The following is an 18919-nucleotide window of genomic DNA, read 5'->3' as shown; positions in this document are numbered from 1 at the left end:
CTCACCTCTGGCTTTTGAATCAGGAGTGGGGCTATTGTCTCTGTGTAAACTTCTGGTCCAAGTTAAAAAATGTTCCTTTATTTTGAGTTTCAATGTTAGCTAACAGTTTCTTATGAGGAACTACACCAAATGCCTTCTAGGAATAAAAAAAATCAGAGACTTTCTTATTTCCACTACTTTTGTGGCCTTTTCAAAAACTATAAACATCTTCATCAGGCATGGCCTATCCTTTTAAAATTCCCTGCAAGACTTCTTTCTTTCCTATTTCTTACAACTTTCACCTCAAGCAACCAAGGTGCCATTTTCTTTTTCACCTCAATGCTAATTGGTCTTAAACCTTTACTTAAGCTGTATCATAACATGAATCAAAATAATGTACCAAGTATATTTAAAACCATAAAATTTAATGACGAAGCACATTTTAAGAATTCTGACAAAAATCATATCATACTCAAAATATTAACTTTGGTTCCATCTCCAAAGGTACTGCCAGACCTGATGTGTATTTTCCAGTACTTTGTTTTTATTTAAGAAATCTTGCCCTTCATTGTTACTTGAAAAAAAATCACAGTGAAACAAGTCAACCCTAATATTTTTGTGTTTAAGATGATTTAGTTTATTTAAACTAAAACCATAACATTCAGGGAAATCCACACTTTCCTTTGAGAAAGTTTCAAATCCTGCAAAATTCAAATGTGTCGATGCGATAGCCAAAGTCCAACCTGATTCACTTAGATTTTGGAACCATGGAACTCTGGAGGCGATGGTATTCCTTCAATCTGTTTGAAAATAAAATGGGGTACTTAGCTTTTTATACAAAAACAGAGAAACAGCAAAAATGTAGAAATTAGGCCTTACATAGATAAACAGAAATCCACAATCTTCCAATCAAAACTCTTCTGCCAGTTCTTTGAAGATGGCCTGCTTGAATCCATTTTTGTAGTTTTGTTGATGTGGGCGTGCTGCATACAGCAAGGCTGCACAGGTAGACTGACATGATGTTCTCTACTCTAGCACTATAAGGGTGCAATGCTCGTAATAAGGTCAGCCAGGTGGACCTCATAGGATGTGACGTAGCGGAGTGGGGTTGTTAATCTAGTCCAATCAACGAGTCCTGGCTAACAGATAAGAACAAGAGTGTAAGCACTACTGCACTTAGGTGGTAGTGTGGGGGTTAAATAAAAAAAAAAGAACAAGAGTGTAACACCCTGGAGTTGTTCAGGGAGAGGTGGGCACCGCAGGGAGTGGAGTGCATCATTTCTCCCTCCAATTCTATTTTGATTTAGTCCCTACCCTCCCCTTCACTGTTTTGATCACACAGCACTGCCCTTTGATGTGAGGGGCAGTGCTTGTCACTGGCCACCCGGGTGTTTTCCTATCTTCCTGGTGGTGGAAATTGAATAAAGATTCGTGCACTTTGTGTCTCTCACTGTGTCTCACACCTGCACACACACACACCATGGGTGCTGGGGATAAAATAAGCACTACCGCACTTAGGCGGTAGTGTGGGGGTTAAAAAAGAAGAAAAAAAAAAAAAAAAAAAAACCAGGAGAAGAAAGAAAGAAAAAAAAAAAAAAAAAAAGGAATGCCAAAAAATAAGCACTACCGCAATTAGGTGGTAGTGTGGCGGTTAGAAAAGAGAATAAAAAAAAATAAAAAAAAATAAAAAGCTTCACAAACTGGCCATCAACAGGTCCAGGCAGCGGGCCGTGGAGGGGGTCGTGAGGGCCGACTGCCTGCCCCTCTTCCGCGGTTATGTTAGAGCCCGAGTGTCCTTGGAGAAGGAGCACGTGGTGTCCACCAACACCCTGGAGTTGTTCAGGGAGAGGTGGGCGCCGCAGGGAGTGGAGTGCATCATTTCTCCCTCCAACTCTATTTTGATTTAGTCCCTACCCTCCCCTTCACTGTTTTTGATCACACAGCACTGCCCTTTGATGAGAAGGGCAGTGTTTGTCACTGGCCACCCGGGTGTTTTCCTATCTTCCTGGTGGTGGAAATTGAATAAAGATTGGTAAAAAAAAAAAAAAAAAAAAAAAAAAAAGAACAAGAGTGTAAGCACTACTGCACTTAGGTGGTAGTGTGGGGGTTAAATAAAAAAAAAAGAACAAGAGTGTAACACCCTGGAGTTGTTCAGGGAGAGGTGGGCACCGCAGGGAGTGGAGTGCATCATTTCTCCCTCCAATTCTATTTTGATTTAGTCCCTACCCTCCCCTTCACTGTTTTGATCACACAGCATTGCCCTTTAATGTGAAGGGCAGTGCTCGTCACTGGCCACCCGGGTGTTTTCCTATCTTTCTGGTGGTGGAAATTGAATAAAGATTGGTGCACTTTGTGTCTTCCACTGTGTCTCCCACCTGCACACACACCATGGGTGCTGGGGATAAAATAAGCACTACCGCACTTAGGTGGTAGTGTGGGGGTTAAAATAAAAAAAAATTAAAAAAAAAAAAACCCATCTGGTCCTTTCACGGTGTCTCACACCTGCACATACACACAAAAAAAAAGAACAGGAGTGTCTCTACCAACACCCTGGAGTTGTTCAGGGAGAGGTGGGCACCGCAGGGAGTGGAGTGCATTATTTCTCCCTCCAATTCTATTTTGATTTAGTCCCTACCCTCCCCTTCACTGTTTTGATCACACAGCACTGTCCCTTGATGTGAAGGGCAGTGCTTGTCACTGGCCACCCGGGTGTTTTCCTATCTTCCTGGTGGTGGAATTTGAATAAAGATTGGTGCACTTTGTGTCTTCCACTGTGTCTCACACCTGCACACACACACCATGGGTTCTGGGGATAAAATAAGCACTACCGCACTTAGGTGGTAGTGTGGGGGTTAAGGAAAAAAAAAATATAGAAAAAAAAAAGATTAAAAAAATATATAGAAAAAGAAAAGAAAAAAAATAAGCAGAGGAATGAAGGGCAGTGTTGGTCACTAAGGAAAAAAAAATAGAAAAAAAAAGAACAGGAGTGTCCCTACCAACACCCTGGAGTTGTTCAGGGAGAGGTGGGCGCCGCAGGGAGTGGAGTGCATCATTTCTCCCTCCAATTCTATTTTGATTTAGTCCCTACCCTCCCCTTCACTGTTTTGATCACACAGCACTAAAAAAAAAGAAAAAACAAAAAAAAAAGAAAAGTAAAAAAAAAGAAAAAAATAAGAAGAACAGGACTGTCTCTACCAACACCCTGGAGTTGTTCAGGGAGAGGTGAGCGCCGCAGGGAGTGGAGTGCATTATTTCTCCCTCCAACTCTATTTTGATTTAGTCCCTACCCTCCCCTTCACTGTTTTGATCACACAGCATTGCCCTTTGATGTGAAGGGCAGTGCTTGTCACTGGCCACCTGGGTGTTTTCCTATCTTCCTGGTGGTGGAATTTGAATAAAGATTCGTGCACTTTGTGTCTTCCACTGTGTCTCACACCTGCACACACACACCATGGGTGCTGGGGATAAAATAAGCACTACCGCACTTAGGTGGTAGTGTGGGGGTTAAAAAAGAAAGGGAAAAAAAAAAGAACAGGAGTGTCTCTACCAACACCTGGAGTTGTTCAGGAAGAGGTGAGCGCCGCAGGGAGTGGAGTGCATTATTTCTCCCTCCAATTCTATTTTGATTTAGTCCCTACCCTCCCCTTCACTGTTTTGATCACACAGCACTGCCCTTTGATGTGAAGGGCAGTGCTTGTCACTGGCCACCCGGGTGTTTTCCTATCTGCCTGGTGGTGGAAATTGAATAAAGATTCGTGCACTTTGTGTCTTTCACTGTGTCTCCCACCTGCACACACACACCATGGGTGCTGGGGAAAAAAATAAGCACGACCGCACTTAGGTGGTAGTGTGGGGGTTAAAATAAAAAAAAAGAAAAAAAAATAAACAGGAGATTCACATACACACCATGGGTGCCGGGGATAAAATAAGCACTACCGCACTTAGGTGGTAGTGTGGGGGTTTAAAAAAAACCACACTTTATTGGACACTACGTTGCATGTTTTACAAGCATAGGCTGGGTGGGTGCAGTCAACACCTTGCAAAAAAAAGGATAAAAGAAAAAAAAAAGAAAAAAGAAAAACAAAAAAAGAAGAAAAAAAAGAACAGGAGTGTCTCTACCAACACCCTGGAGTTGTTCAGGAAGAGGTGAGCGCCGCAGGGAGTGCATTATTTCCCCCTCCAACTCTGTTTTGTGGAGTGGAGTGGAGTGTGAAGGGCAGTGTTTGTCACTGGCCACCCGGGTGTTTTCCTATCTTCTTGGTGGTGGAAATTGAATAAAGATTTGTACACTTTGTGTCTTTCACTGTGTTTCACACCTGCACACACACACCATGGGTGCTGGGGAAAAAATAAGCACTACCGCACTTAGGTGGTAGTGTGGGGGTTAAAAAGAAAGAAAAAAAGGAAAAAAAAGAAAAAAGAATAGGAGTGTCAGAGGTTCTGTTCAAAAAAACATAAACAGGGGATTGTCAGGTGGTAGTGTGGGAAGAAAAAAAAAATAAAAGAACAGGAGTGTCTCTACCAACACCCTGGAGCTGTTCAGGGAGAGGTGGGCGCCGCAGGGAGTGGAGTTCATTATTTCCCCCTCCAACTCTATTTTGATTTAATCCCTGCCCTCTCCTTCACTGTTTGATCACACAGTATTGCCCTTTGATGTGAAGGGCACTGCTTGTCACTGGCAACCTGGCTGTTTACTTTCTTCCTGGTGGTGGAAATTTTGAATAAAGATTCATGCACCTCGTGTCTCTCACTGTGTCTCACACCTGCACACACACATGGGTGCTGGGGAAATAAAATAAGCACTAATGCAATTATGTGGTAGTGTGGGGGCTATAAAAATAATAAACATGAATGTCAGACTTTGGCTTCACTCAGAGCTGGCTCTGAGGAAGCTGGATCAGTGTCAAGGACTATCTCTTGTTTGTATATAAAAAAAAACAGGAGTGTCTCTACCAACACTCTCGAGGTTTTCAGGGAGAGGTGGGCACTGCAGGGAGTGGAGTGGATTATTTCCCCCTTCAACTCTATTTGATTTAATCCCTGCCCTCCCCTTCACTGTTTGATCATGCATCATCTGAGAAGGGCACTGCTTGTCACTGGCCACTCCACTGTTTCCTCTTTTCCGGATGGTGGAAAATGAATAAAGATTTGTACACTTGTTGTTTTTCACTGTGTCTCACACCTGCACACAGACAACATGGGTGCTGGGGAAAAAATAAGCACGCCTAACAGCAGGGTAGGAAAAAAAGAGAAATGAAAATAAAGAAAAAGAACAGGAGTGTCAGTCACTTTCCATATATAAATAAGAGGGGACTTGGTGATGAGAGAAAAGCATGCTCCGAAAGAAATCTGCTCGCAACAGTTGTTTTTGATTTGGAGTAAGCATTTCTGGCATCATGCTGTTATTTGGGAAGCTTGACTTGTTTAATCCATCTCGAAGAATGGAAACAGTGGGTTTCACCTCTCTGTCAAGCACTGAAGACACTTCGGAATCTGAGATGGACAGGGTGGATGACACCACCTCAATGCCTTTGGCACCCAAGAAGAGAATGAACTTCTTCTGAGACACTCCGGGTGCAACAGGTGTGTGTTACACCCCGCCTCCATCAGGGGCAGAATCGAAAGAAACTGAGCCGGCACTAAAACGCTCCGTGGGGAGCTATATTTTAAAAAAAAAACGGCCTATGTCCTCACTGTTAGAGCAGGAGGGATGTGGTAATAGTAACAAGGTCAGTCAGGTGGGCCTCAAAGATTATGAGTTCCCTGCTTAGGGCGGTTAATCTGGTCCAATTAGGGAGCCCTGGATGACGGATATAACAAGAGTGTCAGAGGTTCTGCTCTGAGAGCTGGCTCTGAGAGAGCTGGATCAGAGTCAAGGATTCTCCCGTGTAAATAAAGGGGGACTTGGTGATGGGATACCGGCCTGTGTAGAGAGTTATTTAAATGGTGGGGTCATTCATACTTAGTGTCTAGAAATACAGGCATTAACCTTTAAATTGGTCAGTATGGAGAGAGTTTTGCAACTGTCATGCTGGATGGGCTTTTAAATGTTTCAACTAGAATATTTAAATTCCGAACTTTATTTAGTGGCACCCCCCATGTTACTGAGTGATGGAGGGAGTGAATATTGTGGACATGGTGCCAATTAGCGGGCTGCTTTGTTGCAGATTATATAAAGTTTCAAGTGTAGCTGCAGCTACACTCATCCAGGTAAGTAGGGAGTAGGAATATAGGAAACAAGAGTAGCCTATTCAACCCCTCAATCCTGCTCCGCCATTGAATGTAATCATGGCTGATCTGTGCCTTTACTTCGTATAACTATCTTTCGCTTGTATCCCTTATTACCTTTGTTTAACAAAATAAATTATCGATCTCAGACTTTCATAACTGATCTACCATTCACTGCCATTTGTGGGTGAGAATTCCAACCCTCTATCACCCTTTTCGTGTTGAAGTGCTTCCTAACATCACTCCTGAATGGTCTGACTCTAATTTTAAGACTATGCCCCCTAATTCTAGAATTCCCCAACCAGTGGAAATAGTTTATCTTTACCTACTCAGTCTTTTCCTGTTAATATATTAAAGACTCCAACCAGATCACCATTTAGCCTTCTAAGTTCTTGAGAAAACAGGCCTGATTCATATAATTTCTCCTTGTAACTAAGCCTCTGAAATCCAGATATTATTCTTGCAAACTTACATTGCACTCTGTCCAAAGCCCCCTTATCAGCTCAAACTTAGATATTGTTCAGGTCTGGATGCATTTGAATGTGCACTGCTTCATTATCAAAGGAGTTACAAATGATGCTGAATATCGTGCAATCATCAGTGAGTATTCCCACTTCTGGAGTTTGCACGTTCTCCCCGTGTCTGCGTGGGTTTCCTCCAGGTGCTGAGGCGGGAATTGAACCCAGATCTCTGGCGCTGTGAGGCAACAGTGCTAACCACTGTGCCATCGTGCCGCCCACAATTGCTGGATAGATACCATTTGCCTTTAAGCATGATATGCGCTGGAGCACCACGTCTTCGAGCATTATTTTAGAACGCTGTCAGGGCTCGTACTCTGCAGTATCCAGTATCTCCAACTATTTCTTGATATCAAGGAGAGTAAACAGAATTGGATAATTTCTGGCATCAGTAATGCTGAGGACAAGGCTGAGATAGATCATTTACTCAGCACATCTTCACTAAGATAATAAAGAAAGACGAGCCATATTTGTATCCAACTATTGGCTTGTAAGGTTTGCAAACTTTTGGCTCATAATTTACCACAATATTCTGAGGATGGTCCCCGCAATTAAAGAAAAATGAAAAACAACTTTTGACATCATGTAAAATGTCTGCAGCAAAAATTATAATGTCACTCACCTCAAAGAGCAGATCTTGATAAATCCACCTGCATCAATTGGGTCATAATCACCCTGCACATTCATGCTAGAAAGAAAAAGAAAACAATTAATCACATTTATCAATTCTTCTGCTGCATTTTAAAACCGTTAAGGCATGTCGTGAGGGCTTTGTCCAAAGAGAAGTCCTTGGCTCATTGCCTGCTGACACCGTTTCCTGAACTACTTTACTGACAAATATTTCTTATAGTAGTTTTCCATTGCCTTCCACTCTCAGAGACAGGACAAAGACTAACGCAATTGAACCCTTCTGTTGGAGTTATTCTAAACTATACATGAACTATTCGACCAATTGAACTAACCAGTGTCTCCTTGCAAGTGCTTTCAGTGAAACCACTATTTTAATGCAGTATCTCACCATATAGCTAAATGTTTGATCACTCCACAAGTTCATTTTGATGCATTTAGGAAAATAAAGTGCTGTAAATGGAGAACAGAATGGAAATTTATATCTTTTAGTTCCCTACATAAATAACAAAAATGAAAGAGCACAGATCTCTTGGTACTCTCATCAACATTGGCTGATTACGTGAGAGAGAGAGAGAGAGAGAGAGAGAGAGAGAGAGAGAGAGGAGTCGGGATAAAGGGCATGTTATCCCATTAACAGGTTTTGATAAGTAATGCTTCCAGGATCTGTACTGGGGCCATAATATACATTTGTAATATCTGATGTAAAGGATCAGAGAGTTAGGTGTCCAAATTTGCAGATGCCTGTAAGAAGTATAGTAAGTTATTTAGAAGGGAGAACAAGGCAAAAAGGACAGAGACAAAGCCGATAGATAAACACATGCATCAAACATGAATCAATATTTGGGGAGGCTTGAGGTCATCCAGTTTGCATCAAAGAAAGATAAATTAGAACAGTTTCTTAATGGTAAGTGACCAAGAACTGTGCTTTGGATTACCAAATACTTGCATTTTTAAAAATCAGCAGTCATATAGGAAATGTAATCAATGAAGTGTTTGGGAAGGAGGGTCAGTTAGAATGCAAAACAAAAGAGGAAAGTTAAAAATCACACAGCACCAGGTTATAGACCAACAGGTTTATTTGGAAGCATTAGCTTTCGGAGCACCACTCCTTCATCAGATGAGGAGCAGCGCTCCAAAAGCTAGTGCTTCCAAATAAACCTGTTGGACTATAACCTGGTGTTGTGACATTTTTAACTTTATACACCCCAGTCCAAAACCGACATCTCCAAAACAAAAGAGGAAATGATGCTTTACTTATAAATTTTGATCTAGGTGAATGCTTTGTCCCTTTGTTTCTCGATGACTGAATCAGACTTATCAATAATGAAGCAAAGTCGGAAGATATCTTAAGGAAGAGGTGGTGTTTATAGCATTGCAAGAAAGGTTATGCAATTTGAAGTAATAGCAGAGATTTTAAACCAGACATGAGAAGATACAAGGAGCCGATGCAAATTTGCTAGAACAGGGGTGATAGGTAAGTGGGAGTTATTGTAAAAAAAGCTAGAATTTTGGATGAGTTGATGTTTATGCAGATTGGAAGTTGGAAGGACCCAGGACAGTACTGAAATGATTAAATTCAAAGGCAGTGCAAGCATGAATACGCATTTCAACAGCAGAATGAATCAGTTAGGTGCTGAAGCAGTTGCTGATATATCCAACAGAATTTGGGTGAAAATTCTTTTGCTCAGACAGTAGTCAGAAGGTGTCACTTTGGAATAGTTAAGGTAACACAGATACCCTTAAGAGAAAGTTATATAAGTAAACGAGGAAAAAAGGAATAAAGAGTTTTCAGGTTGAGTTAGGTGAAATAGAACAAAACTATATGCAAAGACCAGTTAGGTTAAATGGTCTGTTGCTATACAGCAAATTCTATGTGATTCTATTTAACTTATTAAGTGAAATTATACGGCTTTGTGGTGGAAAGGATTCAGGATTGGGAGTTCATTTTGGAATTGACGTGGACAGTAAGACAGTTCAAGATAATGAATGAAGAATCCTTTGGAAGCAGCTAGATCAGGTGATAGATGGTTGAATTAATTTGTGCCAGAAACATTCAAATCTATGTCATTTGCACTTGAGGAAGGAAATATTTTACTAGAAACAAAGTTAAAGGTAGAGGTTAAAGTAAGTTTGAGCAGACGGAGGGCTGCATAAGCAACATACAAAGGGAGGCTCAAAGGTTAAGTAGTTGAAAATTTCTCAGCATAGTTGTGATATGGGGAAAGCATTTCTCGCCAGGCAGATGCAGAAAAGAATTTTGGTTGGAAGATTTGTGGAAGATGTGATTGGTGAGGTGGCAATAGGAGTGCTTGGAGATGAACATCATTTGTGATCAAGATCATGGCAGCATAATGAGAATATATTTCCTTGTAGCTATTTATACGGTGAAATTGGTAGATATTTGGAAACGTACATGTAAGATGTACTTTTGTGTAAAACTAACTTTGAAAAGGGAAGAGTGGCTTTCCCTCCCAAGTTTTAGTGAATGCAATGGTAACCTTACACTGAAGTTTTACATTTGACTGTGATTTCCATTGTGTAATCAACGGTGCATATTAGAGAAAATATTATGATTGTATAACTAATATTTTAGAAGCAGTAAGTGATACATTGAAGTGTTTACTTAGCAAAGCATGCACACTTCACTACATAGGTGGACTCAAGTGGTTTACGATGCATTTTGTAGCACTCCACACAATGGAATGAGCAAACCTATTGCTTATTTTAAAAGCTACATTTAACTCCTCTTGCCATGAATACCATATGAGCAGATTGATGATGTGCATAACTCCCCAGGGTACCTATACCCCTATGGTATCTACTGTTTACTAAATAGTGTTTTTATCCAAGGTTTTGCTTACACTAATACATCTGTTCTACCCTTGCTAAATGTTGGGTCAATTGCTTCAACAGATAAATTAGGATCAATAAATGGTTCAAGGATAATGCAGGTTGACAGCAACATGTCCATGAAACATGCATCATGTTAATTTTACTCTTCAGATCTTTACTATAGTGTGTTAGAAGGCAAGTCTAAAAAAGCCGCAGCATATTGACACAGCCTTTTCAATGGAAAACATTTGCTCAACAAATTGATTTTTTTTAATTATTCTTTGACACTCAGGGGCAATAAAATGAAATCTCTCGGTTAAACCACCAGAGTTTTACTTTAAAAAGAAAAATTAAAAGCCAAGTTATTGTTCTTTTGTTGACCTAGAGTATGCAAGCTGCACTGAACGCTGCCATACAATACAAACTTAACAAGTAGAGAACATCTATCAACAGCAGCTTTGGTTGTCAGTTGCAACCTGACAATGTCAAGCATATAGAGAACCTTCAAGGCGATCTGGCTAATTAAATGTACTTAGAATCTTGTTTATTAAATATGTGTGTATGTGTACAAGTAATACAAACATAATCACTTTTTAATAACCTTTACCATTCAATATAATTAAAATCTAATCAGGTCACATGGCTGTTACAGCAATACTGTATCTTAAGCCAAGGCACATAACAAGCCACTTACTTGGATGTTTAACAAAGTAAATAAAGTATATGATAAATCCTCCCAGATCACACTCTAACTCACCTACAAGTGGCTGCTGGAGCACCATTGGCATTGATCTGGTTTCAGTTTGCCTATTCATGCTCACAGCTGCAGATTTTCACAACAAAAACATGCGGTATTAACCAAAGTACGCTTCAACCTACCACACAACCCAATTTGTTCTTATTATAATTTACATCTGCAGGTTAATATTAATCTCTTAGAATTCAGTTCTCAGTACAACAAATTACACAATAATGTAATGTATTTCTGTGAGCAGGATGGTGAGGTGAAGGTGTGGGGAGGAATGGGAAGAAAATATCTAAGTCTTCAAGATGAATAAAAATTGCTGGTGGAAATACTTCATATCTGTGTAGAAGAAAGCAGAGTTAATGAATGGAATTTAATGGCTTCTCCTAAGGCAGTTTGGAGATAGGTAGCACTTAGAACAAAGAACAATACAGCATAGGCACAGGCCCTTCAGTGCTCCAAGCCTGCACTGACACATTTTACCCTTCCGTAATAAAACTGTCTTCTCTTACAGGATCCGTATCCCTCTCTTCCCTTCCTATTCATGTGTTTGTCCAGGTGCTTCTTGAATGTTGCTATTGTGTCTGCTTCCACCACCTCCTCTGGCAGCACGTTCCAGGCACTCACCACCCTTTGTGTGAAAGATTTGCTTTGCACATCTCTTTTAAACATTCCCCCCACACCTTGAACGTGTGCCCCCTAGTAATTGACTCCTCCACCCTGGGGGGAAAAGACCTCATACTTTTCATTCCATCCATGCCAGTCACAATCTTATAAACTTCTATCAGGTTGGCCTTCCACCTCCTGCGTTCCAGTGAAAACAAACACAAACAAACCTTTAGAAAGGTTTTCCAGTGAAAACAAACAAACCTTTCTTCATCGCTAAAATCCCCCATACCAGAAAATTCTGGTAAACCCTTTCTGTACCTTCTCCAAAGCACACACATCCTTCTGGTAGTATGGTGACCAGTATTGTACGCAATATTCTAACTGCAGCCTGACTAAAGTTCTATAAAGCTGTAGTATAATTTACCTTTCCTTATACTCAATGCCCCTTATATGAAGGCAAGCATTCCATAGGCCTTTTCCACTATGTTATCTGCCTGCGCTGCCACCTTCAGTGGTGTGTGGACCTCACACCCAGATCACTCTACATATAAAACTCCTACAGGTTTTGCCATTCACAGTACAATTTCCACCTGTACTTGACTTTCCAAAATGCATCACCTCACATTTATCCAGATTAAACTCGATCTGTCATTTTTCTGCCCATGCCTTCAACCGATCTACATCTTGCTGCATCTTCTGACAATCCTCCTCACTATTTGCAACTCCACCAATTTATTTATCATCTGCAAACTTACTAATTAGACCAGCTACATTTTCCTCCAAATCACTTATGTAGACCACGAACAGAAAATAAACCAGCACTGATTCCTGTGGAACATCACTTGTCACAACCTTCCATTCCAAAAAGCATCCTTCCACCGCTACCCTCTATCTCCTATGACTAAGCTAGACCTGTATCCAGAAGCACCAGGTCATAGACGTTAGAAGACATTCAGTTTGATTCCTAACTTGTGTATATACGACTAAGGCAGTTAATGGGGCAGTAAGTGTTGAGGTTGGTATCGATGCTTTTGGACTGAAGAATGCATTAAGTATCCACACATATCTATGAGAAATTCATGGTTGGGTAAGACTGGTACTGGTGATCCCTCCTGAATGAAGTAGCCTGACGATGCTCACTATCTAGGCGACTGCATGTAAAGTGGACAACTGGACAAGGTATCAGATGATTGCAATGCCCACAAATATACGATGAAAAACGAAGCTTCAGGGGAGGGTGGAAGAAACCCAAAAATTAAAATTAATGCTAATCAGTCACATCTCATACATTGCCTCTTCAAGCTATCCAGTCTAGCTCATTACTGAGCAATTTCTCTCCTTAATGGCTCACTGCTGTGCACCCTCTGTTCAAAGTACAAAAATTGCTCCTGACAACTCTATAGAATATTATACTCTGCAGTGGCTGACGTCAGAACCAATCACGGATCTGATGAGCAAAACAGGCATTTACATTTATCGGGGAGTTTTCCTTTGTGCACTATTAAAGGAAAAATTGCAAATGCAAATGTTTTACTTCCATAGCAAACTGATGAAATTTTCCCCAAAGATTTTCTCTATTTTAAGTAAAACAAATAAGAGGCAAAGACAACAGAAGAAAGCGATTGGCTCAGTTTATTAAGAAAGGATTGATATTGTAGGCACCAGTCCCCAAAGTGTTCAGTATAGTTAGTGACTAGGATACAACCTCATTTGAATAAACACTTCTGAAGTCCTGGCTGACACATATTTCTAATTATGGATTCAACTCTCAGTAAATCACATTTCCCTATCACGTGGTGCTTCAAACTTATACTGGCTCCTTGACAATCATTTTAAAATTTTCACGCCTGCTTTCAATCCTTCCATGTCCTAACCTCACCCTAATTCTGTAATCTCTTCCATCCCTCGGTTCAGGGATAATCTTCTAAGACTGTTCACTTGCGAATTCCCAACTGTAATTGTTCCATTCCAGGCCCTAATCTCTGGAATGCCCCTCCTATACCTCACCACTTTTCTCCATCAAGACATTTCTTGAAACCTAATCATTTGACCAGGTTTTGGTCAACAGGTCTAAAACGTCATGCATCTCGATGTCATACTTCGGTCTGTGGGGATGCAAGCTCAGAGCAAAAGTGATCCAAGACTTGCTTAACCCAAATGCGTACATCTGTTCCTTATGGCTGACAAGAACACCAAAAGTAAAACTCTGACACATGAACTGACTCTTGACAGATTTCAACTGGCAGGATGACACTGCATCAAAGTTTAGGCTTCCAACTAAAATTGAAGATCTGGTCCTGAAAACATAGTTGGATTGAATTTTTATATTTGAAAAAGATCACAATGCTTTCGTCTGGGTATCACACCCCAATCATCTGCTCAAACAGCAAGGCATGTAGTGAATGCCTTGGATTTTAACCAAGTTGGGGATTTACTGGGTCATGGTTTTTGAGAAACTCTTATAAATCGTATTAAATCAGTAATAATCAAGCTCCTTATAATGAAAATAAAATTAGCATTTGGAAATATTCATGTTTGTCATACCTTTCTAACAATTATTGCTCAGCAAAAAAAAAAAAATCGATTTTTGGAGCTGCTGAATTTGCATTTCATTTTTATATTATATATTGTGCCACTTTATGAGTTAGACACTATTTAGGCCTGGCTTCCCTCTCATTGTGGCATTAATACAGCAATAGAGTGCAGTTTTGAAAACCTCTCCTCCTAGTTTGAGCTGCCTAACACAATGGAGCACAAGCACCAAATTGTTTGGCACATGTTTAATGTTACATCCTGTTGTGGAGTATTGAACTGAAGTCTGCCACCCTGCTCTCATAGGAATGCAAACAAGAAAAAATATTGTTGTAAAAATTTTTGTATAGTTCTCTTAGCAGCAATACAGAGATATTCTGGCAGTGGCTCAGGAGAAGGTCATCTCCGCTGTCAGCAATGCATAATTAGAAAAACCAAAGAGAGCAAATTCAGATGAAATACCCTAATATAATTCTTTAATTTTTTTTTCTGTCTTAGCTTATGCTTTTAGATTTCTGCTTGTCTATGTCTCCCTCCATACAGGTTTCAAAACGCCACAACAGTTACAATCCATGTTGCGATTGATGAATTATTTGTGAGAATAAAAAAAACAAGCAATTTGGAAGAATGTACAATGGTGCTGGATGTCTCTCCAGAATTCCATGCTTTTATTTTTGTGCAGTCGAGTGGGCTGTATGCCGTATAATTACATTACTTTATACCTACTGTGACCAGTCACTTCCAGTCTCCTGTACTGCTTACTGCTATTCTTTTATTAGTATGATTCCATCATCATTCAAACATTTTAAAGGCACTGATGTAGAAATTGAAAGAGAAATCACTTTGGAACTGACAGGGAATAAATGCTCCTGATTACTTTTACTTTATTCATTTAGCTCCTTCTGTGACTGTAAGCCATAAAGAAGGGGATTATTAAGGGTTACTCTGCACACATTTTGCCTACAAAAGAGATAAATCAACTGAGGTATTTATCTTACCCGATACCTTTTTTCTCAGGGATAAAAACATTTCAATGTCTTTACAATCTCAAAATGTAGCTTTGACAATAAGAAAGTAAACTGCATGTGTAACACAATACCATTCTAACTCTGCATGAGTAATTGTATTTACTTATTTAAAAACAAGGATAAAGGACACAGTTTGTTGTCTTTTGAGTGGACTACAAGAAACTTAAGACAGATTTGTATTGATCCACTGAATGGTACCATGGGTTATTGATCTGTATGTGTTATTGTTGATCTTTTGTATGGCTGTAATTGGTGGTTTAAAATCAATAAAGACTACAAGATTGTAACGTGTGCATCAGATGTACGCATTTTTTGGGCCATGAGACCGTCAATAGCTATTTTCACTGTATCAAGAACATTGCATTGCCTTTCCATACTTACCCACTTACAAAACATCAACTTCAATACTGTAACAAACATTGAGTTTTTCTGCTGGCAGTATCTAATATACATTGTACATGATACACAGCAAGAGTATGGATGAATGAGTGAGAGTTAAAGGAAATAATTCCATCTGAAGGGTCAGGGTGGCAATATAAACCCCAACAGCATATAACTGCTTGACACAAAATGTTATTTCTTTTAAAACTCAATCCTAAGTCTCGTATTCCCTTGAATTGATATATTTCATTGGGAGTCACCGAAGGAACAACTCATTTTGCCAGATTTCATGTACTATGCAGTTATAAGAGCTTCATAAACTCAACCAACAGTTGCACACCGAATGTTTCAGTATGGTAAATATCTCGGCATTTCATATACCTTTTCTTCAAATCATATCAGAAGCATGCGATTTAAAGTTTCAATCCCGAAGTTTAAAGTTCCTTTTATATCATGTAACATTGTGTTGTGATAACCAAGTTCATGAATGAAATTTCAAGCACAGACCGAGTAAATCGACAAGGTCTTTTCTCTGCGGTGGGGGAAATCCAGAACTAAAGGGCATAGGTTTAGGGTGAAGGGGAAAGATTTAAAAGGAACCTAAGGGGCAATGTTTTCAGGAAGACAGTAGTGCATGTATGGAATGAGCTGCCAGAGCAAGTGGTGGAGGCTGGTACAATTACAAAATTTAAAAAACATCTTGATGGGTATATAAATAGGAAGGGTTTAGAGAGATATGGACCAAGTGCTGACAAATGGGACTAGAATAATTTAGGATATCTGGTTGACATGGACGAGTTGAACCAAAGGGTCAGTTTCCGTGACTCCATGACTATGACAAGTAAAGCTATCAATTTTGACAAATTAAAAATATGATCTCAAGATGCTGGGAGTGCATTTTAAGAAGTTAGCACCTGTGGACCTCTTCTACTAGAAATCAAGTGGCTTAAGCTGTTTACAGTCCTTTTATGAGGAGTTCTGATGTGACCAAACTAACACATAAGGAGCTTCTATTTTGACTTTCACAGCAGCTATGAATTTATGGTGTCATGATTTTTAATTGATCTTCTTAGCTGAAGATAGAAATCTTCTGCCACAATTGTATTGCTCTTTTTCAATACTTGGTTTCTTATTTTGGCATCATCTTCAGCTTGGTGCATTTTGCTCACTACACACTAATGACTTATGTCATGACTACCAACAGCTGAAATGGCCTGACAGGAAGAAAAATTCAAGTCTAAACCCGAGATTTTTTTTTACAATAAAAGGATAGGTGTTGATTTAGAAAGATCTTGTGGTGGGCATTTTGCAACGAGACCAACACTCTTATATCAGCTGAGCTGACCTTGTGGTACAAGTTTTCACACTATACAAACAAAATTAGAAATCAATTAATAAGGAATGTGATGGCATATACCTGACAAGATCCTGGTTGTACAAGGAAGTAGGTGATTCACGGCCAAGAACATAAACGTGCCCCTTAAAGACAGATACTTGAACTGTCCCTGCAACATGTTCCTGTGATTTGTTGATGCAGTGCCGTACAAATTTACACTCAGGGCTATCCCAAAATCCTTTCAAAACATGAAGAACAACAAAGTAAATAAATATTGAGTAGATAATCTGAAATGATTGTAAAACATTAATTTCATTGGTCAAGAAAACATTATAAACCATGATGACAATAATCATGCAATTCATAAATACCATCCAAATCCCAAAGATGTATATGACACAAACAAATACAAGTTCACTTTAAAGATGCATATGTATCTGGGCTGCACTTTGAGGTGGTGAAATGGTGAGGCTCCACTCCCTACAACACACCAAGTCTGGTGCCAAATATCAGACAAAACATTTTAGTGATATAGTATTGTTACATTTAGGAAAGTATAGAAGAGTTCCTTTTCACGGTATTTAAGTGCATCAATGCTCACTCTTCTCCCGCAGTCCTCATGCTTAAGGCAAGGTACATGTATAGCCCCCGATTAATAGATAGAACTAATTTTCATGGTTCCAACATATCTCTAGCTTTCAGCAGCAAGAATGATTGCAATAAAAAAATCTGTTTTTTTTTCCAAAGTAATCCTAATTTGTATGCTTTTGAACTGTTTCTACCAAACACAATATTTATAATCCATAATAATGTTGCAGCATTGAACAAGTCTTACCCCAAACCAGATAATGATATGAAATGGGAACACAGCAACACACAATACTACTTATAAAAGACATTGTCTCTTAAATTTAAGAGAGTCTCTTCATTTTGTCTATCAATATTGTAACAGGTCCAATCTCCTCTTTTGTTCTAAAGAATCATCCAACACCCAGTCAATTTGCACTGCATAGTTAATCAAAGGCACAATCCCATTATTTGCTCTGTTGTTGCTACAATGAATAATGTTGAGGTTCCAGCATAAATGCTCAAAAGTTAAACGCAGGGACCATGCAGCTATGGAGCTGCTTACTGGTGCCAACATGCATTTTCCTGTTTAGTTACCAGGACACGTCACTCTGCCGCTGTAACTATCGCAAAAAAAAAGTAATAAAGTAACATCAGCGATAATGTGACACTAGGTCACAAATGTGCGCTATCTTCTAGAGCCAACTCCATGTTGTAATAAGTTTCATTTTTTAAGAGACGTGTACAATTGAACACCATTGTAACTCTTACAATTCGGCTTGCATAATATACTCCATCTAGATCAAGTATTCACAACAAAACAGCTTCATGCTGACTTTAGAGCTCAATGGGCATAACTAGCCTGATTTATAGATAAAATGAGGATTAACCAGGAAATAGACTAGGTTAAGTGGCAAGAGTTACTTCCAATCTATTTGGCACTAACTGGACAGGCAAGCACAGTGGTACACTCCGATACTACTACCATCTCCCCAGTTGCTTTAATTAAACTGGTAAAAACTGGAAAACCTTAGCAGGTCCAGCAGCATCTGTGGCAAGAGAAACTGCGATAACGCCTCGAGTCTGAAGAAGCTGATTCCTATCATAATCAAAACGTCAACTCTTGCTCTCTCCACAGATGCTGAAAGACCTGCTGAGTTTCTCCTGCATTTTCTGTTCTTATCACAGTTTTCTAGAATCAGCAGGATTTTATTTTTATTTGCACAATAAAGCTTACTACTTTGACAGACACTACACTACCGACATGGCAAACTTTGAATATAATTTGTCACATGCTGTAACAAATAAAAACTGCTCTCAGCAACAGATGTCATGTTTTATTTTTTCGTTCCATAATTGTATCTAGTGATGGACGGCAAATGTGTCTTCAATTACTAATAAACTGGAATCTTTTCATTTAGTTTGTACTAACACTAATTATTGTGTGACTTGAATCAACTACTTGATTCCTTTATTTACAAAACTGATTTTCAAAGGTTTTACTTTATTTACATTTTTTTATTTACTTTTTTTG

The 18919-nt window shown here is 39.4% G+C and overlaps 1 protein-coding gene across 1 annotated transcript in view; it reads right to left on the bottom strand.

The window, feature by feature from the left end:
* Positions 1-383: 383 nt before the first annotated feature.
* The window catches only part of ass1 (argininosuccinate synthase 1), a 163168-nt gene continuing 144632 nt past the window's right edge, over positions 384-18919 (bottom strand). The window contains exons 13-15 of the mRNA XM_043720419.2: positions 16900-17056; positions 7348-7413; positions 384-779 (exon numbers count right to left, since the gene is read on the bottom strand). Coding sequence (XP_043576354.1) covers positions 728-779; positions 7348-7413; positions 16900-17056 — 275 coding nt within the window. The 3' untranslated portion in view covers positions 384-727. The remainder of the gene's footprint in view (positions 780-7347; positions 7414-16899; positions 17057-18919) is intronic.

The sequence above is a fragment of the Chiloscyllium plagiosum genome, unplaced genomic scaffold (genome assembly GCF_037043375.1).
Source record: "Chiloscyllium plagiosum isolate Xiang-an unplaced genomic scaffold, Cpla_swu_hap1 HiC_scaffold_21, whole genome shotgun sequence".
Classification (NCBI taxonomy): Eukaryota; Metazoa; Chordata; class Chondrichthyes; order Orectolobiformes; family Hemiscylliidae; genus Chiloscyllium; species Chiloscyllium plagiosum.
Note: the sequence above shows the minus strand (reverse complement) of the source record. Positions and strands in the feature narration are given on the sequence as shown.